We start from the raw sequence: 26,144 nt of genomic DNA on the forward strand, positions 1-26,144 counted from the left end.
ATTTTAATTACCTCTTTATACAAGAAATATTTAGGAGATATTCTTTCTTGTAATCAGTGATATTATCCGGTAAATAATAGAAAGATAGTGAATTTTTTTAACCGAGTTATAAACCACTTGTATGTTAGATTTTAGTGATCAACTCAAAAACTATCTCGAGCATCCATCACCTTAGTGAGATATAATGCTTTAGTTTGTGGGATAATATTTTTCAAGTCTATAACACTCATAACGTCACACCATATAGACGAGTGCCGTAAATTTCATCGATATATTTCTGATGACACATGAGAATCTCTCAGTTGCTGTGGTTGTGTTGGGTTCGTTTGTACGAGGACAACCAACCATACCTCTACATTTTGGTCCCAAACCAACCAGATTGTTGATCCAACAGTCAATTAAATTCTTCTAATTCAGAATTCACCTAGTTCTTTGTACTTCACTCTTTCGTCATCAATGTTGGAACCTACTCAAAACGATGTGTTTTCTTCGTTGCGCTTACACCTAATGCAGATGTTTTACAAAATGCATATATCATTTCATACATTCCGATTCGATATTACTAAAATGGTACAAGGACTACACAAATTACAATGATGGAATGGCCAAAATGTTTATGTAAAATGCGTCTCACTGACCAAATACAGCTTCTGACTATCATTTATCAAGTCCACATCAAGAATTTTACCTGCATCTTCTGTTAATATCATGCAGGAACCGCTCGATGAAAACTCTAGTTGCTCTCCTGCTGTTCTGATGAGTTCTCCAATGGTAGTCGGGACCCATAACACGATTCCAGGTCTTCTTTGATCTTTACTTTCCCATGGGTGGAAAGGGTATACTGTGCACTTCTTCGGGTGCATTTTATCTGCAGGTTGCAACAGAAATTTCGTATCAGCTTACCATGATAACTGTAAGTACGAGCCGTCATCTACAGGAATATTCACTAGGCCCTTAGCGTGATCTGTATCTATGCGGACATAACTAATTCGTTAAATCTTAACATTCATCACCCTATACAGTCATCTCTCCTTGGTGTTTGTTTACTAAACGGTATTAACATCTGACTGAAGCGTAAAACATTCAGATCGTTCTAAATTTCTTTCTAGCTCTTCTTCTCTCTAATTTCAGGGGGAAAAAACAAACTAAAAGGTCACAAAGAAAATGTAAGACTCTTGTCATACCTGTGATTTCTTGAGCACGGTAAGGGAATTCTATCGACTCAGCTGCCTTTGCTTCTTCCAGCAGTTTAATTAAATTCTTGTTCCCACACATCCGACCTTCATCTAGTGGGGTATTTCCCCATCTGCAGGGTGGAAAACGATCATATGGTTGTTAAAGCAAGAAGAAAAATTACTACTTACAACAATCATCATGAAAGAGAGAAGTACAGGTGAAAGAGGTTGGATAGGTCTATAAAGTTAAGTTTCTAAACTTCATGTCAAACAATGCTAGGGAACTAGCATAGAGAAGTAACATTTTGGAAGAGTACCGGTGAGTTTGTCTCAAATAAAATGAATATTTCAACTGTACCTGTCCTTTGAGAAAACGCTAGCACCAGATTCTAACAGCAACTTTGCCATCACATATAGTCCTTCTGATGCAGCTACATGAAGTGGAGTCCGGTGATCATAATCTTTTGAATTCGGGTCAACGCCATTTGCTAATAACCTTTTAAGGAGATCTGCGTCCCCCCTTGCAATGGATGTACATATAAAACTACCAGCATTTTCTATGTTCAAGGAGGCCCCTTCTTGAATAAGTAAAGAAGAAACTCGATCATTCCCGTTCTTGATGGCTTCAAGTAAGGGTGTATTCCCAAAATTGTCTAGAAAAGTTAAACGAATTATTATAATGTGGTACTATGATTGGGCAACAGATAAAGCCACATAAGGATTGGTATACATTGTAAACATACCTTTGATGTTGATGTCTACTCCTTCCTGAATAAGGAAAAGTGTAATATCTTCATGTCCTTTTAATGCAGCGAGATGCTGTACAGAAGAAAGAATGCTTTCAGACAATATATCATGTCACGCATACATGCGCGCACACACAATGAGAAGTCACAGATATATTCGTAATGATTAATCTAAGAAATTCATGCCATTTATACCAAGGGTGACCTTCCATCATAATCTGCCTTGTTGGGATCAGCTCCAGTTCGGATCAAACCTTTTAGCTGAAACAGATCTCCGTGGTAAGCCGCGCTATTGACCTTCAAAGCAAGTTCAGCTTCTTGCTTTCCGATATGAAATGTAATGTCTGACTCTAGTTGTTTCACGCGAGGCGCTTTACCCTGTACCATTTTCAGCCATACGATGGGCACATAGGTAAATCTAATCAAAATCTTTCCATACAGTTGTAGGCACATAGAAAAAGGAACATAAATAACCACAGATAACTTACCTCTAAAAGGTTGTTCAAGATTTTCCGCCCGTCATAGAAGTATATGTCAAGGATACTTGTCAAAGATTGCTTATCAAGTCGCAGAAGTCTACATAATTCACACACCCTAACGGTATAAAGTTGAGGAATGTTGCAAAGAATGGAGATTTCTCCAAATGTGCTGTTTGGTTCCAAACGCTCAACAATTTCTTCTGTTCCATCTTCCCTTACGCCTATCTCCTCCTGTACTCACGTAGTAGAACAAAAAAACAAACAAGCAACCGAATATATGTCGATTTTTGTATGAAACCAGAAATACATAATAGTGAACTAAATAGCATATAGTTCAAAGCAAGGACAAATTATTTTCAGACAAACTTCATACAGGTTTAAACAAACAAGTTACAGAATATATGTTGATTTTTGTGTGAATTGGTTGATCCAGTTTCCAAATTTTCAATAGAACACCCTAAAATCAGAGGGGGCACTGAGGGGGGAGCGAAAGGTGCAGTCGCACAGGACTCGAATTTGAAGGGGCCTCCAAAATTTTTGTCATCTAATATAATATTTATATGTAATAACGTTCTATATTTAAAAATTGTTTTTGTTAGCACTTTAAAATTTCATTGTGCACTCCTTATAAACGTATTTTTTCCTTTCTAACACCTTAAAAATGGTATTCTTTTTTCAATTTTATTTTATAACAATGTTATATATTAAAGTGAAACTTTAAAGTTAGAAATTTTAAGTTTTTTTTTCCTTGTTTGGTTGTTTAAGATTGAACTGCTTTTGATTATTTAGTGAACGTTAATTTGCAGCTCTTTTTACTTATTATTAATGACATTTTTAAACTTGCAATCAGTGAGTGCTAAACTTTATTTTGATTTAAGTGATTATTTTCTAGCATCAATACATTATCCTACCTTTTTTAAAACTATCTTAAGGAGAGGCCCTTTCATAAATTTCATATAGGGCCTCCAAAATCTCAGAAATGGCCCTGCCTAAGATGACAAGAAATGAAATGAGAAACATGGCATTATCAACTAAATAAGACACATCACTGACTCTAGAGTACGAAATCATACCAGCACACCATGACAGACGAAATAAAGTTGATCTACGACGTTTCCTGGTTCCATGATCACTTCTCCAGGGAGGAAAAATTCTTCATGCAGTTTAATAACCTGCAAGACGAAAAGAAAAAGAATAACTCATTTCACTAATTCACATTCAAGAAGATATATCCATGAACCATGGAAGATTCTACTTGACATTATGCGTGGTGCTGCATATGAAACTTCCGGCAACCATAATTATACCACCTACAGAAAAGTGATGCCAAACTGGTTTTCGGTGGCCTATTTGGCATGCCCGCACAAACATTCACAAGATGGGGTAGACCCTATATCACATGTATTGTTTTCCAAATGAGGTTCCAGCTCAAAATCATACCCATGCAACAGAGGAAGAAGCACCAAATTTGTATTATTTTTATTGTCAATGACAATGCTTGTTAACATTAGCACCAATGACACCTACGAACACACCAGCATTGCACACCAGATCAGAAAGATCCAACTACCAGTGTTTCCACTTCCAGTGAAAGTACTTTATATTATGTAAATGGAAAATTAATGACTTACGATCTGATTGATGAATTCTGTCGAGCATCCCTTGAAGAGAGGAACACTTTCAATGTATGGGAAATATAAAGTTTGTGAAATCTGCAATGAAGAAACAACCAGAAACAGTCGGAATAACGCATATATATTGGAATACATGAGGTAACAATTAAAATGAAATACTTCTTACCGAATTTATTGAAACTATGTCGTCAACAGACAAAGTTCACAGAGAACTTATTTGTATCTTACCTTAGCACGAATTGAAGCAGGAATTTCCTGGAGAACAGCAGCCTCCGTGTAGGTACTCTCATACTGTAAACGCAAGTGACCTTTGATTTGATTACGCATATCCCTCTTAAGTCTATTTCTGTTCATATATTTCATAATATCTGTCATTTTGTCCCTGAACTTTTCTGTCTTTGATCCTTTTACAATTAACGCTGTCATGTTACCAATCAAATACGCTCCAAGAACCATGTCAAAAGATACATAAACCATTATGAATATCATTTCCCTGAGGTTGACTGCATGAATATCTCCATAACCTATAAAAGAAAGAGTGCTGGTCAGGCATTACTAAACATTCCAACTGTACGCTTACAAATTAGAAGGTAACTTACCCACAGTGGCCATGGTTACAATGGCAAAATACAAAGAAGTTGTGTAGCGCTTCCACAAGTCGATGTCCCTGAAGCTTGAATAACTATAGTCACCTAACTTCAAACTTCCAATCCATGTATACCCCTCTTGTGAAGCAGGCAGGGTGGTGGCCAAGTAATAGAAGATGCAGGCTGCTGTATGCGTGCAGTAGAGTTCAACAACAATAAGCTTTATAATCCTGGTAAACTGATAACTAATACGAATATCCTTCTCTAGGTCATGAAAGAACTTGATGACTTTGCACACCCGATATAGCCTTATCCATAGGAGATACCTAACTTCCTCTCTTCTCCCACAAGCCTATTCCAAACAGATTTCACAAAGTGAATACGGAAGCAGAACATATTGAAAGCATTGTAGTAGATTAACTTAATTACTTCAACAAATCAAGATATATGCTGCAATTTTTTATTGATCTTATACATTCTGTACACCTGCCCGCCAATCTCATGAATCGGCAAACACGTGCATAAACAAATTAACATTTTATGAGAGAAAGCGTCAATGGGCAAGTCACGTAAATTGGAAATGGCAGTACCTTGTAGATGAGATCCCAAGGCATACAACCAAGCAAGTCAATGATAAAACTCGATTTCAAGTACCTGCAAAGGAAAAGTTAAATCAGCAACAAAAATAAACTACAATGCCGGAACATATAGCTTGTAAAATCACCGTGGACATTTGTTTGCTTTTAAGGTTTAACTAAATTCAACAAATTCCAGTAAGTAGTGATAAACATCACAACAATCCTCTTTTCCATAAACAGTAGATGGAAAAGAAAACTAACCTCAGAGCAATCAGTTTGCGCTTATAGACCATTCGATAGGTGTGACTGTCCCGGTAGGCAAGGAAGAACTGCAAAACAATGTCTACAAGAAATGCTATCTGTCCTACTACATCCAGTATAAAAAGTTTCTTTTCCAAACCCCTGAAAAACCCGAACTCGAAAGGTGTGAAGAAGGACGAGTACACTGCCCATACAAGTATGAATTTCATCCATGCCCGATACCACCTGCATTTAGTCTTCGCATTTCAGCACACAGAGAGAAGAACAACAAAACACAAAATAACAATCATATATAACTATATGTGTGTGTACATATATATATACAGGACAAGAGTGCAATGCATGACAGTATATAAGGTAAAAGTAGTTCTTTAGCATGGCTAAGGTTTTACTTGTTAACTAATCTTGGGATCGGGCCGTTTTCGATCACCGGCATCATTTAGGCCTGCCGGAACACATAGGAGGAATGTTCAGCAACCCAAGAAGGAGGGCGTTTTGCTTATAGCCACCAGAATCCCAGATGCATTATATGGGATAATTTTTCAAACGTGTTGGGCACTTATTGGCTGAACACTAAAGGTCCACTAGTAAAGTGGCAATTATCCCTGTGTTCGATACTGATGCTGATGTGCTGAACATAATGCAACGTGGACGATGCTTATTTGCTGACGAATTTTGAAGTTCTTTGATTCATTTGCCGACAAAAATCCACTGTTCTAAAAATCCCCGCCTAGGCGCTAGGCGGCTGGTCATCGCCCTAATTAATGTTTAGGTGTTTGAAAATTAAGAAAGGGCGCCTACACCTACTGAGGCACCCGCCTAGACCGCCTAAGCACCCGCCTAGGTTGCGACTCACTTAGAGATAACATTCATTTTGCATTTTATTTTTTGTCAATAAATTGTAAGAGACTTAATGCATACTTAAATGAACACACATTATATGCTTATTTCCCATGTTTTCATTATATTCCAATAGCTCATAATATATACGTCACTATATTTTGTAGTTTATGTTGAAATTGTATATATTTTTAAGTATAAATAGACATATTTACACGAAATATAGTAGATTTAATTAAATCCGCCTAGTCCACCTAGGCGCCCGCCTAGATCCCGCCTAGGTGCTAGTCCCTAGCCTGCCGCCCGACTAGCGCCTAGCGTCTTTTAGAACCTTACAAAAATTTGATGACTGGTCATTGGAAGATCTTCAAAACATCAGTTTAAGCATTCATTTGTCAATATTCACAAATCTATGGTGGAATGTTAATATTGTTATATGAATATGTGTGCATTGGGATTAGCTTGTGAAGGTTTAGGGATGAAGATTGGTAGAGAGAGTACTTTTTTTCTACTGTGTTTCCTTTTCTTTCTTATTTTTTCAAATAGTACGCGTTTTTTTAAATTCTCATTTTCATTCTGATAAATTTTGTCCTCCACATTTCCATCCATACATCAATATGATTTCCACCGTTCAATTTTGTTAAAATTTCGGTTGACAACACTCACGCGCGATTATAGTTGATAAACTAACTTATGCCACGTAAGCGTTTTCAACGAATGCGTTTTACGGGATTGAAAGTGAATTATGAAAGATGACACTGATTAATTTTGGGCATGAGAAACAATTAATAATTAATACAATACTAAATTATAAACCTCAAATTGGGGACTAATAGAACTTTTGTTTTTGGCCAATTGGATATAAATCATCTTTATTTGACTTAAAATTGAGCTGACAAATTCTTGATAGATACGATAGCTACGACTTGATTTTGTAATCTTAAGACTCAATTCTAGAAGATGATGTACATATGTTATGTATGTTTTTCTCCAACTGTAGTCAACCATATAAGAAAAACAAAAAATTAATCAATAATTTATTAGTTATGTACTGATTTTTTGTTTTTGCTAACCTACACCAAATTTACGATAGACATGATAGACCTAACACCGATACCCTCACAAAAATTCATCGCAAATAAGGAGGCCACACAAAGATCTAATAAGCGATGAGAAGGGTAAGCTAAGAGGCTTTCAGATCTAGGAAATTTTTTTTTTGGAGAGAGGAAGAAGGCACGCGGCTAGGTTTCTTTTTGGATAACATGTTCCTACTTTTATGCATGGTCGGTGGTCATCTATCTAAACTCTACATTTGAAGTATGATGGAGAAACTCTTAAATTTCAACTAAAATCGATAAATTTCATCAATATTTTCGGCTTAAATATTGATAAATTGTCATATGATACTGCTGAAAGTTTCATTTTAAATTTTTACTTTTTAAGCAAATTTTCATCGAAGGCAATCGATATATTTATCAATGTTTGTACAAATTTGCAAATCAATAATTCTATCGATACTGATATTGTGAACACTGATTATATCATTGTAATAAAGAGAAACTAAAACTAAATTTTAAACTGGTAATTAAGTTTAGACAGACAGATAATACCGATTGCAATTCGTTAACCGATTATTATGGAGACACAATATTTAAAGGAAAAATAAAACTGAAAAACGAAAGATAAACTGAAGAGGAAGCATCGTACCAGTTGTCAGGATGAATGACGAGTCCTTTGGAGAGCCCCCTGACGCCATCGACCAGGCTCTGGCGACTGAACCGCCGCCGCAGTGTCGAAGAACCGTCTCCGAGTCCTAATTCGTTCTTAATCAGATTGAATTGGCTCCCGAGCGACGATTTGATTCGCTCCCTCAGATCCTGCACCTGATACTCTTCATCCTCCTCTTCGCCGTCGTCCTTCGACGACTCACCCTCCGTGTGACGGTGGTCCTCCACCACCACTCGCCTCGACATTTTCCCCAAATCGACCAAAACTCGAAACGCTGAACAGAAGGAAAGCGCGCGCAGATTCGAAATCACGAGCGAAGAAAATAAATGAAGAAATAAATCACGAGGACGTGGTGCTTATGATGTGTTTGGTTAGGGAGAAAATCCAAGCATCTTTTTTCTCGGAAAAATTTGCGATTTGTGATACTCTTGTTGGAGAAACTGAAAGCTGCAGAGCTCAAAGCGTTTCAAAACTCTGTTTGTTTGTTATTTGTTTTCTTTCTTTTCTCTTTTTTGGAATTAATTGGAAGCACGCAGCGCACAAGAGACTGCGGCACTTTCTGGTGCTACTAGTTTTCAACTTATCAGAGTTTGAAAATCACTATGCGCCCTTTGCAATTTATGCTTGCAACTCTTCTTTCCTTGACGACGAACTTCCAACACCTTACGTTTTTTTTAATATAAATATTATTTTGATATTATTTTTTATTTATCTGCTGTAGCGACTGGACGTGGATCGCACTTGAAGGCGCGGTACCCAATAGACAATTGTCTAGTGATTTTTATCGGAAGGGTATGTAACAATATAATTGGTTAAAAAAAAAAAAAAATTTAATTGTAATTAATTGGGTTGCGTTTCTGTCGCACTAAAAAAATTCTCCTCATTATCATGGTTTTTCCCTTAAAATATAAAGTTATTGAAAATGCTACCCTTGATATCCAGTTAATCACCTGTTAACAAAAAAAAAAAAAAAACTCTATTGACATATAAATTCAAAGACGAGGTTCAAACGAGTAATGGTATATGATGGTTATGTAGGCATCAATGGATGATGAAGCGTGTAGTAAGCGACGAAATGCTTACTCCATCTGTAGGCAAGAGATACGTTGTTTTTTTTATTTCAAAGATATTAGGTGTAGGAGTTTGGAATAAGCGACATGATGACTAGCGAAAAATTGATATTGAACTCGTTATTCATAACCTTAAACTTATATGTTTACGATGAAAATGAATACATTGTGTTAGAAGCAATATATATATATATATATATATATATATATATATATATATGCATGCCCTTCAACAAGAGGCATTCTCATTTAAAAAAAAAAAAAAAAAATTGGGGATACCCTCTTGACCATTAAATTTGGCTTTAATGAAATTATGTGGTTGAGATTCTGTGGTCTGTGATTTAATCTCAACCACACAATTTCATTGAAATTGTGTGGTTGAAATTGTGTGGCCTATTTTTTATATATATACACACACATACATACATATATGTTTGTATGTATATATAAGTTTTAGAACATAAGAAATAGACAATATTAGTGACAACGAATCCATTTATTAAAAGATTCCTTCAAAAATATTTTGGTCTTTTCATGAACCATTCCATGTGTTTTAAGGATCTTCAATAACTTTGGTCTTTTGCATGATTTCCGTGCGTTTTAAGGATCTTAAAAAAAAAAAAAAAAAAATTCTGCACAATTATTGTTTACGTGGGGTCACAATGTCATTTTATTGCAAGTCACCATTTACTTTACGCTTTATCAGAGTTTTTGATAACAAACTTAACAGAAGTATAAATTTGATAAAAAAAAATGTAACTTTAAGTATAAAAATGTGACAAAACAAACACAATTAGATATTAAAGTAAATTTCACAATATTTAAAAGTAGTATACGCTTATTTATTTATTTATTTATATGACCTTGACGTTAACGTGCATGAAATGAACTCAGTTTTTTTTCATTTTTGTCCCAAAAAAATGACCACAATGATTGTCATTTTATCTTTGTAAATAAATGTAATTTATTAAAATTTTAGAGATACTATACTGCAAACCCAAGTACCGAAAATGAAATCTGACCAAAATACAGGGACAACAAACGTATTTAATCCTAAATTTTTCATTTTTCTCTATGTTTTTCTTAATTCTTTTTTCTTCCTTGCTATCTTTTTAATCAAAGGAATGTAAATCCGTATTTTATAAATTTTGAGTCATTCGAGTAGTCTGATGACTTGAAACGTGACATGTCAAGAATATAGAATTTGGCTTTCTTTTTATATTCCTAACTAATGTTAACCAGTTTATTATCATTTATCTCTCTCTCTCACATCATGTTTAGAATAATACTTAACTACTCAAACCATGTGTAGAAATTCTTACTCAAAATAGTTTGTTACCGATTCATAGAACTTCGTACTTATGATAAAAACCGATCATATTATAAATTACTCTATAAAGATCCCCTTTGCAAAAAAAATCAATTAATACTAAAGTCTTTTAGTCATCAAACTGTATAAAAATAGATGAACAAAATTCATAAAAGTATTATGAACCGTCTATGTATTTGTTATAATAGATTGACTGCACGATCTTAGTGTTAATTCATTTTTTTGCATATATGATTTTTACAGAGTGATTCATAACATAAACGGTTCTGATCATAAGCACAAAATTCTGTGATTCGAATATGAAGAGTTTTGAGTATAAATTCTTCCTCATCCTTGAATAACCAAACATTATTCTCATATTTAACTCCTTCGTCCTTGTGTTTCTCCTTTTTATTTTCCCTCATCACAAATTATTTATGACCAAACTTTTTCCTTTTTTTTTCGAACAAGATCAAATCTTCCTGAATCCTCCCTTGCATTTTCTAAGAATTGCGGTAAACTAAGAAATCATCGGAAAATTTGGGTTTAGGGTTTAATGAAACCTGATTTAATTATGTTTTATTGAGTGTAAAACAAAATATTAACGAAACAAACAATTATCAGTCACAAAATAATCAGTGAATAAATATGTGCGTGCATGTCACATATTTTTTCACGCGAACGATATCTGTTTTATTATATTAAAATGTAAATATAAAAAATTAAGGGCAAAGCAAGATGGTTGGTGGCGGCTGGTATAATTAAGCAGCTAAAATATGATTGTGGTTTTCGATTAAGATTGGTTTGATTAGGTTAGCAGGGCGTAGATGTTTTTCTTTTAATTTTTTTTTATTAAAAGGGAGATAAATGGTGACAAATTTTGGTTATCCATCTCTTTCAAGCACGCAGAAACTATGAAAAATTTCACTTTTCTCATGAGCACAATTAAACAAACTTACCAGTCGAACATCGAACCTGAAACTTCTCATATTTTATTTATTTATTGAAAAGTTTCAGTTCGCGCCCAGACTACTGAACTATTGTGGCTACAGGACGTGGATGTTGAACACACAAATTAATCAATATATGCTCATGCGGGCCCCTGACAGCTTCACACAGATACAATGTATACAAATACATTACCCCACGTGGGAGTTAACAAGTTTAGTAATACGATCTGCCTCGGATTTGAAGCATCCCATGTCTTAGGCCAACATAAGCATCTTAAGACTAATTAATACCTGCAACATATATTCCTTTTGTTTCACGAAAGATTGAGCGATCTAATTAAATCCAAATTAGACAAGCTTTGCTTAACGATGAAACTTCAAATCGATTTAAGATGTGGGACTTTAGCTATCTAGATTCTGGATTGATAGAAATGCTAAGGAGATTCTCTGAAAGTGAAACTCCTTATGGACTCTCCATCATCTCAAGTTATTGACATAATGTTTTATATGTTGGTACGATAATTGTGTCAAAAATATGAGTAGACACTAGTATATATTATTTTGTATTATGCAAACTATATATGTAGTAGATACTAGCATATATTATTTTGTGTTATATAAGTTTTCTAAAACAGGAGTTAATATGTTCGAAAGGATTTTTACTTGATGATTGATTATGATTCACTGGCACTTTGTTTTTCACTCATTAAGACCTAGTGGGAAAAGAGCAGCAGTTAGTGACGACGAGTGGACTTGACAGGAGTACATCCCTCCTACGAAGTAGGATGAATCTACTTTCTGTCTATTTACTTTCTAGTTGTAATAAATGATAATTGAACTTAACGGTTACACTAGCACATCGCATAACTATTTGCGTACACTTATGCTTTACTTTTCTGCTACAAATAATGAAATTACTATTAGCACTACAAAAATAATAACTACTTTTAACGGTGACGAGAGAGTGGTTAGCGAATGATCTTCTATTAACTCGTTGAAATAATGTATATTTGTATTTCTCTGGAATAGGCCCTGAGAGGAAGCCCATAAAAGGCCACAAGTGCTAAAAGATTTAAGTTACTAGACCCATGAACCAGTCCAAGAGTTTCCATAGCCCGTACACTATGGACGAAGAACATCATCAAACAGGGAGCACTTTTGCTCCCCATCTTAAATTATGGTGTATACTCATTCTACATCTAATTATTTACTATATGTTTTTTCACTTAACCTTAGTTAATATGTTTAAAATGAAAGCAAAAATGTAACATTTAATGTGAAAGTTAACTAGAGTTTGGTGAAATGATACATGACAAATGTCTAAGTGTATAATGAGCATATATCATAGTTATGGTGGTGAGTAAAAATGCTACATCATTAACTGCTCGAGTCAATAAATAGCCAATCCTCATCACCGACCAAAAAGAAATGAATGCTTGGAAATAATTTTTCTCCTGTTTAGTCAATGGGTGAACCTGACAACTTTTCAGCACGAAACTCCAACAGACAGGTCTATCCAAACATTAACTCTATGCCCCGCATCGTTTATTAACATGGAAGGAAGCCTACAAAGGGACCTAGAGACTGTCGGACCTAGTGCTTGGTTTAGTTACTATTCGTCGGTCATCGGTCGTCATTCTCCGTCGATCGTTGTTCTCTAGTCAAGTTAAGAAAGATAGAGGGTTGTGGAAATGTGTAAGAAATAGAAAGAAACAAAATGTTAAAAAAAAAATATATATATATATATATATATATTAAATGACCACTAAATTTTTCTCCACCCTTGGATTAGATTCGATGATTGGTTGACTATCATTTTTCTTGGTCTCTATGGGTTAGGAGAACAAGATCACTCTTGATAATAGTAGACCTACATAGAAAAATGCCAAGCAGACTTTTCTAAAGATGGAATTTATGATTGGTTGACTATCATGTTTCTTGGTCTCCATGGGCCAGGAGAACAAGATCGTTCTTAATAATAGTAGATCTACATAGAAAAATGATAAGCAGACTTTTCTAAAGGTGGAGTTTATGATTGGTTGACTATCATTTTTCTTGGTCTCCATGGGCCAGGAGAACAAGATCGCTCTTAATAATAGTAGACCTACATAGAAAAATGCTAAGCAAACTTTCCTAAAAGTGAAATTTTTTATGAATTATCTATCGTCTCATGTTTTTTGTACAATTTTTAATAATATCGATTAAAAAATTGACATTAAAATGTGAAATTACAAAAAGTTAATAGAGTCACCCTTGAAAAAAAAAAAAAAAATTCTTTTCCTCATTTAATATGCTGATACACCGCCTTTAAGAAAAAAAGTATTATTTAAAGTAGACGATCGAACGGTCGATATATAATAGGTTGTAGTGGGGCCCGACAGTTTCCCGCTAATTCGAGGAATCCATATTGAGAGTCCCACAATTTTGAGGAATCCCTGATAAAGCGGAAGCCTATATATACCATCTGAACGGGGCAGGGAAACCCAACCGTCACTGTCTTTCTCGTCTCTAAAAAATTAAAAGCTACCGTCTCTCTCTCGATCGACCAAAATCTCTCGATCAGAATTCCCTGATAATCTCCAGGGGCGGCGAGATTGGAGCAGTAATTCGTCGTCGTCGTATCTGCATTTCTCAGGCTCAAACGACCAAGGCCGAGGATATTCACCGACGATTCTGAAAGCCGCAGTCGCAGACGTTTTGGCGCTTACTTACTCAATTTTCCGGCGTCCATTCCGATCGGTTCTGTTTCTTCTCCCTCCTCCTCTACGGTTAGTTAGGGTTGGAAATTTTAAATTGCTTGAAATTAAGTTTATATTAATTACGATATTGAAAATCTAGGGTTAGGGTTTCGCTTTGTCTCAATTTCGTTATCTTAATTTGTATTTTGTAGGGCTTCGATCTGCCCAATACTGCATCTGCAACTGAAAAAAAAAAAAATAGCTTGAGAATTGAGATTATTATTATTATTATTATTATTCTTCTTTTCTGATTTGCTTGTTTCGATTTCATTATATCTTTTTTTATTTGATTGGGTTCGATTTCATTATTTTGGAAAAGAAGAAAAGATAAAAAATTTCCCCAATTCCCATATTCGCAAAATTATATATACTCAAAATTCTTGCATATTGTAAATGGGGAACCATGATGCATTAAGCAATCAAGATAACGGGCAGAGGTTTGGCCTTACGGGGCCCATCTCGCTGGCCGGACCCACCGAGTCTGATGTGATCAAGACTCGTGAATTGGAAAACTACTTGCAAGATGCTGGATTGTATGAGAGTCAGGAAGAGGCTGTGCGCAGGCAGGAGGTTCTTGGCAGCCTCGGCCAGATTGTCAAGGTGTGGGTTAAGACAGTTAGCAAGGCCAAGGGATTCAATGAGCAACTGGTGGATGAAGCAAATGCTTTGATCGTCACCTTTGGATCGTATCGGCTAGGGGTTCATGGCCCAGGAGCAGATATAGACACACTCTGTGTCGGTCCTAAATATGCAACTCGTCAAGAAGATTTCTTCGGCGAGCTACATAGGATGTTGTCTGAGATGCCTCAAGTGACAGAGTTGAACCCTGTACCCGATGCTCACGTCCCGGTCATGAGATTCAAGTTCAGTGGGGTGGCAATAGATCTTCTTTATGCGCAACTAGCACTCTTGGTTATTCCAGAAGACTTGGATATATTACAAGACTCAGTACTACAGGGTGTGGATGAACAGACGGTTCGTAGTCTTAATGGTTTCAGAGTTACAGACCGAATTCTTCGTTTAATCCCAAGCATTCAGAACTTCTGCACGACTTTGAGATGCATGAGGTTATGGGCAAAGCGTCGTTGTGTTTATTCCAACGTTGCGGGATTTCTTGGTGGTATAAATTGGACATTGCTTGTTGCTCGCATATGCCAACTTTACCCGAATGCCCTGCCTAATATGCTAGTGTCTCGGTTCTTTAAGATATATACGCAGTGGCACTGGCCAAATCCTGTCATGCTCTGTGCTATTGAAGCTGGGTCTCTTGGACTGCAGGTCTGGGATCCTATAAGAAACAAAATGGACAGGCTTCATTTGATGCCCATAATTACTCCGGCATATCCCAGCATGAACTCTAGCTACAGCGTGTCTCCGAGTACTAAGTGTATCATGTTAGACGAGTTTCAGAGGGGAAATGATATTTGTAAGGCTATGGAAGCAAACGAGGCTGATTGGGATACCCTTTTTGAGTCTTATGCTTTCTTTGAAGCGTATAAGAATTATTTACAGATAGACATCACTGCAGAAAATGATGATGACTTTACAGCATGGAAAGGCTGGGTTGGGTCCCGTATCCGTCAACTAATGCTGAAGATTGAGAGGCACACATCCGCCAAGCTGCTGTGTCACCCACAACCAGATGATTTTTCAGACAAATCAAGAGGTTTTCATAGCTCTTTCTTCATGGGTCTACAACGACGTCAAGGAGTTCGTGCCAATGATGGCCAGCGATACTTTGACATAAGAGGAACAATTGAGGAGTTTAAGCAAGCTGATGTTAACCGTTACACATTATGGAAACCTGGAATGGAGATCCGTGTATCCCATGTAAACCGCAGGAGCATCCCAAATTTTGTATTTCCTGGTGGGGTTCGACTTCTGCGCACGTCTAAAGTAACTTGGGGGAGAAGGCGGGGTTCAGAACCAACGGTTTCTGGAGCATCTGAACCACATAAATTTTGTGAAGCTAAAACTGATTTAGATGGATCAGATGGCAGGCAGAAGAGAAAGCGAGTGGATGGTAATGTAGAAATTGACTCAAGGCATGCCAAGTCTTTACGTCCCTGCGGTGAAGAATTTCGTGAGGGTAGCCCTTCTATGAGCAGCAGTGTCAATTCATGTTCCATAAAATGTGACAGTATGGATGCAAACAACAATAACTCCGGAAAGACAGGAATCCCAAGAGACATTCCTTATCAGAATGATCAGACTGAATCTTCGTCAAGGTGCAATCCACCAATCGATAGTCTACCTGCTGCTGCAAATACATCAAATTCTAAAGAAGCAGAGAAGCTGGCATTGGAGAAGAAGATTACGGCTACAAAGGAGGGCGCTTCAGTTGGTACGCCAATAAACTCTAGCAATGGAGCTGCTGGTCCTTCCAATGATTCATATAATGGGGGCGTAGAGGAACTCGTGGATGAATTCGTGGCGCCATCCTCAAACGGAACCTCTTTTCCACCTGCGGCGCAAAGAAAGCCAATCATCAGGTTCAGTTTCTCTACATTCGTCAAAGCTAGTGGCTAAAGGCATGAGGATGTTCAATGTTGAAACCTCACATGCACAATGACAATGCTCCTTTTCTTTCTTCGTTGTATTGACAATTTAAAAGTTAACAGTCACGAAGTTTTAGTTTTATGTTATCTGTCTGCGACGGGTCAGGCGCCAAGGCCCTACGCTTGTAATCTTTCCTTTTTTTATCAATAAAGTTAGTTTTCCTCGTAAATCTCTTGCGTTATTTGATTACAAATTTCTATTATTTTTCAATTAACAAGTAGAGTACTTATGCACTTGTCTTATGGTAGAAAATACAGATCATCATATCCATTTATTTAAGAATTGTTTGGATTAAGTTGCACATTTAAGGTGATTTATTTATCCTTGTGTGTTTGTTTATAAATTAAAAGTAATCGTATCTAGCTAGTACACTAGTAAAACAAAAGGCAAGATTCTATAATTTTGACAATTTTCCTAATTTCTTTTGGAGATTGTATATCATTTGGGATGAGTTTTTTCTATACGTTTAAATTGGATTTTAGACCACTCGAACATGTTTACGTCCATTGATTCATACAAGCAATACAAGGAGCATATCGCATCATTAGTCAGGATTTTCAAATAATAGGGTCATCATATCAATCAAAAAAATTTATTTGGTCATTTCGTCTAACACCTAATTGGCAACTACCAATTCCTGTCAGCATATGTCGAAAGTTTATGCCAACATATGTCAACGACTACTATTATTTGTAGATGCTTGTTGATGGTGGATACAAGATACTGTGGAGTAATGTTAAAGACTGTTAAAACTTTTCAACTAAAGTATTTCATACAAGAGGAGAGAAAAAGGAGACAAGTATGTTAGAAGAAAATAGAAGAAGCAGGAGGAAGATGTTGGAGGAAAATGTTGCAATTTTGTTTGTCTTGGCTATTTATAGAGGGTCAAATACAATATATAAACAAATATAAATGAGGTTTTTGGATTTATCAGAGTCAAGGACAACCAATGATCCCATGTAGCCTCCACCACTGTAAAGAGAACGTTTTGATTTCCTCCTTTTGGGATCTCGAATTGAGCTGGATGACTCGACATATGAGCTTAACGCAAACTCGAAGATCCGATACATACAAGTTTTAAATATATCTGTTTAAGCTCTTTTTCGAACATGGTTATGTCATGAAAGTCTTCAAAACAAAACCTCGAAATTCACACGAAATCGAAAACCCAATACGATTAGGATTATGGGGTTTTAAACAGGTAGAAAATTCGATACAAATAACTTTGAAAGTTGAAATACATAATGTATCCATTTAATTTAAAGAAAATTAATGAAAAGAGATTGAAAACTTTGAGTTTTAATGATAAAGATAAAATAAAGGGTAAAATGAATAGTACCAGGATTGACTTTTTAATGTAAAAATGTGGTTTTTCTTTAAAGTGAACAGTACCATGGACTTTTCGTTAAAACTCCCTTTAATTTAACAACCTTTCAATAATCGTTATTAATCAGTCCCCAAGTATTGGAAGAATTGGTTAAAATAAAAAAATAAAAAAAAAAATAAAAAACCTTGCAGAACTTCTTTTTAAATTATCCACATCGGCATATTGGAAGAATTCCTAGATATGATGTATCATGAGGTTCAAAACTAGCAAAACTTGTTTTTAAACACTTATTTCATGGAAAAACACCTACGTAACTATCACAACTATTTTATTCTAAATGAATATTAGTATCATGTCCAATTTCAAACTTTTCATTTACTAAAATCTCAAAGACCTTAAACAAACATCATTAATTTTCTGAATGCACATTTTCATCCTACTTTTTCTGTTTACCGAGTAAAATATTGGAGGAAATTAAAATAAACAAAAAAAATTATAGTACGTCATTTTTCTCAATCTTGTTGATCTTAATAATCGCATTCTTCATAACTTTGTGCCCAATTGACGACGAAGCTAGCATGCGTCGACTTTTTATTGTGTGTAATTGAACTTGGATGATCGGAAAGATGTTACTTTGATGAGTACTTTGATCCAAGAGAATGGAAGCATGCCACACATGTCACTAAGGCGTTGCAAGATATGTTTCATAATCAGAAGACATTAAGAAATTCTTTCATTACCTACAACTGTCCAATTTTGATATTGTAATACTCCCATCGCATTATCTTCTTTAACTCTAGCAAATCAAGAATTTCAGAAAGAAAGCTCAACATAACTATTATGCTGACATGAATAATTCACAAAAGCTGACCGGGCACTTTAGTTAATATATCATATGGCATATTGTCAAGTTCTTAGGTGATATTTTGTTGGATTGATTGAATTGAGTTGTGATGACTCGACATATGTGCTTTTGGGGCAACTTTGGATCCTTATCAATGTTAAGAAAGAGACATGTGAATTGAAGCATTTTATGTCTTTAAATTATTTGCTGCTAATTAAAATAAATATCACACACTTGTTGTATATAGAAATAAACCTTGTTTGCTGATGTTAAGAACAATTTAAGGCAGACAAAACTCAAATGGTAAGAAAAGTAGTTCTTGTTCTGTTTATTGTGAATCTTAAGGACTGGTTTGATATTGATGTGCTTTGAAAAAAAAGTTGTTTCTGCTGTGCTGTGAGAATAAGCAGCTGTGAAATAAAGCAGCAAAGTGTTTGGTAAACTTTTTTGTAAAAGTGCTTTTGAAAAAAAAAAAAAAAAAAAAAAAGCAGTATTATAGTGTTTGATAAACTTTTATATAAAACAAATGTGAAAAAAAGCCGGTTTTTCAAAGCTGAGTTTTGCAGCTTCTTATTTTTGGCTTTTTTTAGCCAAAACTGTGAAAAAAAGCTGAAGCTGAATGTTTACCAAACACAAAAACAGCTTCTAGCTTTTTTCAGAATCACCTCAGTACCAAACCAGGCAAGAGTTGTCATAGTTTTTGACATTTATGAAGGAGCATTATATATTCCGATGAGGGATCCTTCAAATAATTTATTTTAAGGACACCTTGTGATCCTTCAAATAACTTTGTCTAATGGCCCAAACCGTCTATATTTTAGTACATCATTCATAGATTACTCTTGCAAAAATTAGACAAATCTAAAACCAATAATACATCCTATTGTAATGAAGAAAATAGAGGAGGACAATTTTACAAAGAAACACTGCTATGACTACCATTTAATCCAATAGTCCAATGATTTCGGATTTTGGTGATTTTTCGTTAAATTCAAACAAAATTGCAAACCCCTCGAAGATGTCATTTGACCAATAAAACTGAGCTTCTTACGTTTAATCTCTGCTAGACTCTTGCTCTTTGTTTGAAATTTTAGATGCATAGAGGGAACCTTAAGTGGCAGACCCCGAGATGGAATCGATCACTAGAACAACCTCGTCAACGGACTTAACAAAGAATGGTATGAATCTCTCCATAAGTAAATGCAAATCCTTTACAACAGGTAAGGTCGGTTCCTCTAAATTTGGGATCTCTTCATAAGTAAATGCACATCCTTTACAACGGGTAAGGTCCGGTTCCTCTAAATTTGGGCCCGGCCTATGCCCATCCTTGACTCACGAGCATATTCCAAATCAAAACTCGTGAATCTGAAGCCAATTACAATATGGGAAACATTAACTGACGCCTGTGTTCAAGTGTGTCTAATAGATAAAGGTTCTTGCATCATCAGACTGATAAAATCAAACAAACAAATTAAACAGATAACCGAATCACATTACCGTCAACGTTTAACCACTGGCATGTAATAAGTCCCATGTAGCACTGATCTATAACAAAAGAACTAGTTCACAAATAATAAATGGATCATGCAACAACAAATTAGGCATATAAAATCACATTAACACAACACCCTGGTTTAAAGAAATCTGTTCCTCGTTTGATCAAAAGTCTGGATTGCACTTGCCGTTGGACGAAACCAAAACCTCCCTTCTAAGTTCTAACAAGGGTAGAAGTACAACTTTAACTGTAATAACAGAGGATTTGAGATAAGAGCTTGCATAGGTCGAGCATTTATACACACTACAATTCAATCATGGGATTTTCATCACGACAAATGAAATGAACTCAAAGCCTACATGTTTCCTGGAACACACTGCCCATATATTTTCTCTCTCTTTTCAATTTTCTCATTGACTAGATGAAAGAAACACCCTAGTCTTACAACAGCCACTTAAGTGTTACCAAAAACCTGAAACAGTTATAATGCCGGAAGGTTGGCCTTTCGTATCTGTTCAATCAGCTATGCAAAAGAACATGCAAACCCATTAACTCAATTGTGCAGGTCAATTGATAATTTTCAAAAAACTATAGACCAATTAACTATGTATTCACATTGAGCCCCAGTGAAGGATCCATAAAGTATTCAACACTAAAGTATTCAACACTACAGTCTCCATTCAGAAACGTTTAGTACAAAAGCAAACTCAACAAGAATCAGCCCTCAACTCCACTGTTATATCCTCGGAAACACAAGCAAAGACACAGGACGACCCTTGAAAGACGACTTTGGAATCAAAACATAAAAAACACGGCACACTAAGCAAAAAACACAAAACATGTGGAAATCTAAATTAAACAATGCGCCATTTCAACCTATGCTCTACTCTCAAAAAATACCATGCGAAAACAAACTTCAAACACACTCTTGAGACCAAATTCTCGGTTTCAGCTAACTTTGTTCAGTGTTACATCACTCAAAAGTATTAATCTTCTGCAAACAGTATATCCTTTTCGAACAATTTGATACCTTTATCCCCTTAATTTGAGCTCCACATACGAAAATTCCGGTTCCCGAAAGTAATCTCGACTTGCAATGATACATATCACATACTAGATTGATTGCCACTTGAACAAAACTAAAAAAATTGCATCTCAACGCCAAATTCGAACTAAGTTGATTTAAACGAAACCAGAATCGCAATTTGTTTGAACACCGTAGTGCCGAAAACAGACTCAGTTTGAGCTACAGAGCATTATTTAGAACCATCATTTCAAACACAGAAATCAGCAAAAGCACATCCGAAACAACATTAACCACACAATTAACAATCAGAAACCGACCGCTGGATGTACCTACGGTTCTCCGCCGAGCTCCACTCGCAGGTTGTCGTAGGGGTACACTTTTGGGGCAAATGGGATCTTGGACGCCTTGTCGTTCCACACGGCCAACAAACCCAGACCAGCAAAGCAGCTCAAACCCCCACAGAGCCAAGCCAAAGCTTCGTACTTTCCGACGGTGTCGGCGATTCGATCGATGCAGGGTTCGGGAAACGGCGTGCCGTTGTCCCAGATGAGCTCGTCGTTTACGGGAAGGGGCTTGTCGGGGACGATGTGCTTGCCGACCGGAAGGCCCATGCCGGCGCGGACACGGAGAGAGGAAGCGACGGAACGTGAGACGACGCCGTTTCCGCCCATGATCTTGGAAGCCACACTGCTCAATCTCCCTGCCATTGCGCAAAATGCTTCTTCTTCTTCCTTCTCTCTTTCTGAAACCTAAACCAACAAATTCGATCGCAATTGGAATCTGGAGTTGAAGGAATCGAGATGACAGATGAAACGACGACGCTTTGGAATGTAATCTTAGCCTGTTTAATGGGCTGGGCACGGGTTTCCCTTATTGGCCCAATGTGACTTTTTCTTTCGGCCACCTGTGCGGCCTGCAAACCCACTGCAAGTCCAAAGTCCAAAAGTTGCAAGCCCACTGGGCCATATCCCATGGATGTGCGCGCCTCGTCGCCTCGTTTTCCCGCCAATCTGAAACCCTCACTCGTACAAGTTAGCTTTCTGCCCCTTCCCATTACGCACGCACGTATCCGGCTCTTCATCTCTCTCTCTCTCTCTCTCTGTGCAACTGCAAGTAGGGCTAAATTCTTCTAGGTAATTTTATAGCTTAAAACCTATGTCTGTCTGTATTTATCTTCCTAATTGTTGTTTATTCAAATTAATTGTAACCTAAAAATCTGTATGGACTCGTTAGGAAGTGTTTTTAAAATGACTAAATGCGTTTTTGGTGAAAATAATTTTGGAGTAAAATGTGAATAAATCATGGAATTGCCTTGAAGTGCTTCCAGCAAGAATGTTATGTCACTTCAAGTGCTTTTGGAACTTAAAAACATTTTCTCTAAAAGTTCTTTAAAAAAGCACCATCAGTAGCAGTCATTATTCTAAAATTGGTAAAAATGGTTAATTTCCCAGTTCAATCTGTTATATATGATCCAGTTGTGGCTTTAAGTCTATGATTTTCAAAGGAATATATTCATAATATTTATAGGCAACAAGGATGAAGAGGAAAAGAAAATCTGCTGCTTGTGACACCCAAATCCAAATAGGCAACATGGATGATCAAATTCAAGAAAAGGGTCCCCTTATCAGAGATCTTCCGAAGCCCGTCTTTTGGAATATTTTACTAAAGTTACCAACCAGGAGCATTCTCATTTGCAAATGTGTTTGCAAGACTTGGTGTGCTCGAATTTCGGACCCTGAATTTGCTAAGCTGCACTTTGCACAAGCAGAGCCCTGTCCTCTGCTGTCGCTCCTCGGTCCAACTCCAACTCGTGTGCCAAGAACCCTTTACTTGGTTGAGCCTGAAGATCGCTCTGGGTTTGATTTGAAGGATTGTGCCTGTGCTGCTACTGGCAATGCTTGTGACCAGTCTCATGTCCACATGAAGCTTGCCAAGTTCAAGATCCCATTGCGCAACGCTGAGGAGGTCATCAATAACAACAGTGATAACGGCAATGTGATGCCTAATGGAAACCGCGGCACCAAAAGGAAGACTTGCATCAGGATACCACCACATCATCACAAGTACAATGTGGTGAATTCGTGTAATGGCCTGCTTTGCTTGTCTGAGCCAGTCCACAATGACCCTGCTGTTGTGTGCAATCCAGTAACCGGTGAATTTATAAACCTTCCCAAAAGTTCTAGGCCGCATCAGAATATAAGGATTCCTGTCGAATGTGGATTGGGTTTCAGTTCTGAGACCAATGAATATAAGGTGATACGAATTTTTTAAGCTGAAGCAGGCTATTGCTTTAAGTTTGCTGAGATACACACACTTGGAACAGGTTCATGGAAGTCCATTGGTGAAGTTTCTGAAACAGCGGGTAACCTAGTATCCCCTACCTATGCGAAAGGAGTGCTTTATTGGTATGAGTCTTATGGCTATAGAATTCGTTCTTTTGATTTGAACACTGAAAAGTTCAAATCAGTTCCATCACCGCCTTTTCCGATCAAGCAATTTATGTATGTGGGCATGGGAGTTTTGGAAGGTTGTCTTTGCTTGTGTGATTCCTATGGTGATCTTATCACTGTGTGGACACTGACAGATTCTGGTGGAAAATATCGTTGGACGAAGGTGATTGCTATTGATAAAGGTGATTGTGGAAGGTGGCCATATATATACAGCTATGAAATACCATAAGAACTATGGTTTGTTTATGTTTCATTCTCAAACAAATTCCTTCTTTTACTATCACCCAGAAAAACCAAGTTCATACGTTTATCTTAAGCTTTGTGGCTTCAAGGAAAATTTTCAAGCAATTAGTCATGTTCCGAGCTTTATTTTACTCAAGGACAATCTGGCAGGGAAGGATGTAGAAGTATTGAATATAAATACAAGGTAAGGATTTTTTCTATACCTTCTAAGATTTTGCGTAAATTTGCTGCTCTAGTTATGTATTTGTAGGATATCAAACTCAACCTCAGAAGAATTTATGTGGACAAACATTTATGCTTGCCTGTCTTTGAAAGATCCCAAAATCACCCGATATGTTTAATTTGTTTCCCGCTGATTAATTTGTAGTTTTGTTCAGTGATTGATTGTACATGGTTGAGTTTACTTTTCAACTAGATGAAGAGCATGAATTTTTTCGTCTTAGTTGCTTTCACTACCTGATATTGTCAATTTATAGGATTTGTGATATTTGCCTATTTTAGTTGATATGAAGTATATCCGTGGTTCTAATGAAAAGATGGGTCGTGTGTATGCAATTGCTAATTTGAAAACCATGTATAACTGGACACATATATGAACGTATACATAAATTAACATATTGGAAATGGAAGTATAAAAGATGAGTTAGTGTTTATCTGTATCTCAACTCTCAATCATGAGGAAGTAGAACTCTGTGCTTTATGGTTGCATAGTATTTCCAACGAGGAGGTGCTTTTCGAGGCTACTGTTCTATATTTGAGACTACTTTAGACCAGAGCACCAAATAATAATTATGCTCATGAATCGGAAAATGATGAATGTGTGTTTGACCTCTTTTATGACACCAGAACTGCAGAAGAAGGGACCTGTAAACTCCTGCTCAGACAAATGTCAGTTTTGAAAGATGAATGAAAGATGCTGACACTAGTTCTGATGCTTAGACTTAACTTATCTTTGGATCTCTACAAACAAAAAACACATGGGACCTGCACACGCATGTACACATATCTATGAAAGTACGAGGAAGTAGGATTCATCGTCTTTCATTGTTACATATAGGTTTGCTGAATTGTCCTTTCTTTGCGCTGTTAGAACTTAGAACTTGGGTAATCTGCTTTTCTGAAGGGTAACTCGTTAAGCCGTTGAGAGAATATCATGTTTACATTAGGTGCTGCAATGACAGAATACGTGAAACCAAACAATGCGCTCCTCTTCTGATCCTTTGATACATTTTTCTACTTGTTCAAGTTTTTGTCTTTGAATCTCATAACTACTGTTGTCGATACAGGTGTGCAGGGTTGAAACTGCAAGGAGAGACTAAAGCTCCATCTCTGAAGGAAGAAATTGCTGAATTCGAATCAGACCCTTTTTCGTCGGACAATTACTGTTTTAGCGACGAATGAAACGAGCAGGCACTGATGGAGGTGATGTGGTTTCACAGCGAGCTAAAAGAACCATTTTGTTAAATTATAGTATCGATCGAATCAAAAGAGCCATTTTGTTAAAAGGGTTGTGATGGGCTCTTAGTAGTATTTTACACTGTTGGACAGCACAACCTTTGATTCCGGTCTAACTAGTATTGTTATGTTTGATGTTCCTTTCAAATGTTTATTATTTTGGATTAGAGTTAAATTACTAGCTGCCAACACGGTGAGGATTATGGGAATTTGTAAATCATGTCCGTTTATCGTATATCGTGCGGTCAGTTTTTGTCAGGTATTGTTTGTATTTAATTTTAAATGAAAATATTTAAAATAATTTTTTACTGCACGATGTACGAAGAACGTATATGATTCATCGATTTTCAGAATCCTCATAAAGAGGATCCGGTGAGGATCCGGATTCTACTAGCCGAGTTTGATGCTCCTTTCAAATTTTCTTTTTAACTTTTAAGTTGTTAACTACACCGTTTTGACACTCATTTTGTTGGGTATCATGAGTTCTAATCTCACAGACTACACTTATTGAGTCATTTTTCAAAAAATTTACCAGGTGGATAGAAAATACAATGCTCGCCGAAGGGCCTATAAATGAGGTCCTGTAAGGACCATTTTATTTAAAACCCTTAAATTAATCTAGGCTTAATTGTCATTTACTATTACGATC

At 36.4% G+C, this 26,144-nt stretch overlaps 2 protein-coding genes and 2 pseudogenes across 5 annotated transcripts; 2 read left to right on the forward strand and 2 right to left on the reverse strand.

The window, feature by feature from the left end:
- Positions 1-516: 516 nt before the first annotated feature.
- On the reverse strand, positions 517-8,709 carry LOC137707547 (potassium channel SKOR). Of its 2 annotated transcripts, none has more exons than XM_068446438.2 (13): positions 8,008-8,709; positions 5,461-5,685; positions 5,212-5,275; positions 4,634-4,973; positions 4,263-4,558; positions 4,032-4,112; positions 3,474-3,572; positions 2,410-2,631; positions 2,117-2,299; positions 1,919-1,994; positions 1,534-1,828; positions 1,185-1,306; positions 517-868 (listed from the first exon to the last, which is right to left on the reverse strand). In XM_068446438.2, exons 1-13 carry the CDS (start codon positions 8,271-8,273, stop codon positions 615-617), a joined length of 2,523 nt encoding a protein of 840 aa, XP_068302539.2. In that variant the 5' UTR covers positions 8,274-8,709; the 3' UTR covers positions 517-614. The 2 variants fall into 2 exon arrangements, with proteins under 2 accessions (XP_068302539.2, XP_068302538.2); XM_068446437.2 differs by lacking the exon at positions 8,008-8,709 and adding an exon at positions 5,853-5,998.
- A 5,108-nt stretch (positions 8,710-13,817) lies between these two features.
- Positions 13,818-16,823, forward strand: LOC137708163 (nuclear poly(A) polymerase 1 pseudogene; annotated as a pseudogene). The gene is made up of 2 exons (XR_015958530.1): positions 13,818-14,125; positions 14,248-16,823. The product of XR_015958530.1 is annotated as a nuclear poly(A) polymerase 1 pseudogene (transcript).
- A 4,652-nt stretch (positions 16,824-21,475) lies between these two features.
- On the reverse strand, positions 21,476-22,147 carry LOC137707628 (NADH dehydrogenase [ubiquinone] 1 beta subcomplex subunit 8, mitochondrial). Its single transcript, XM_068446544.2, has one exon. The coding sequence runs from the start codon at positions 22,052-22,054 to the stop codon at positions 21,677-21,679; it is 378 nt and encodes a 125-aa protein (XP_068302645.1). The 5' UTR covers positions 22,055-22,147; the 3' UTR covers positions 21,476-21,676.
- A 280-nt stretch (positions 22,148-22,427) lies between these two features.
- Positions 22,428-25,643, forward strand: LOC137707704 (F-box/kelch-repeat protein At3g06240-like; annotated as a pseudogene). Its single transcript, XR_015958531.1, has 3 exons — positions 22,428-22,480; positions 22,875-24,224; positions 25,327-25,643. The product of XR_015958531.1 is annotated as an F-box/kelch-repeat protein At3g06240-like (transcript).
- The last annotated feature ends 501 nt before the right edge of the window (positions 25,644-26,144 follow it).

Source organism: Pyrus communis, chromosome 17, assembly GCF_041283825.1.
Source record: "Pyrus communis isolate YQ-2024b chromosome 17, ASM4128382v1, whole genome shotgun sequence".
NCBI lineage: Eukaryota > Viridiplantae > Streptophyta > Magnoliopsida > Rosales > Rosaceae > Pyrus > Pyrus communis.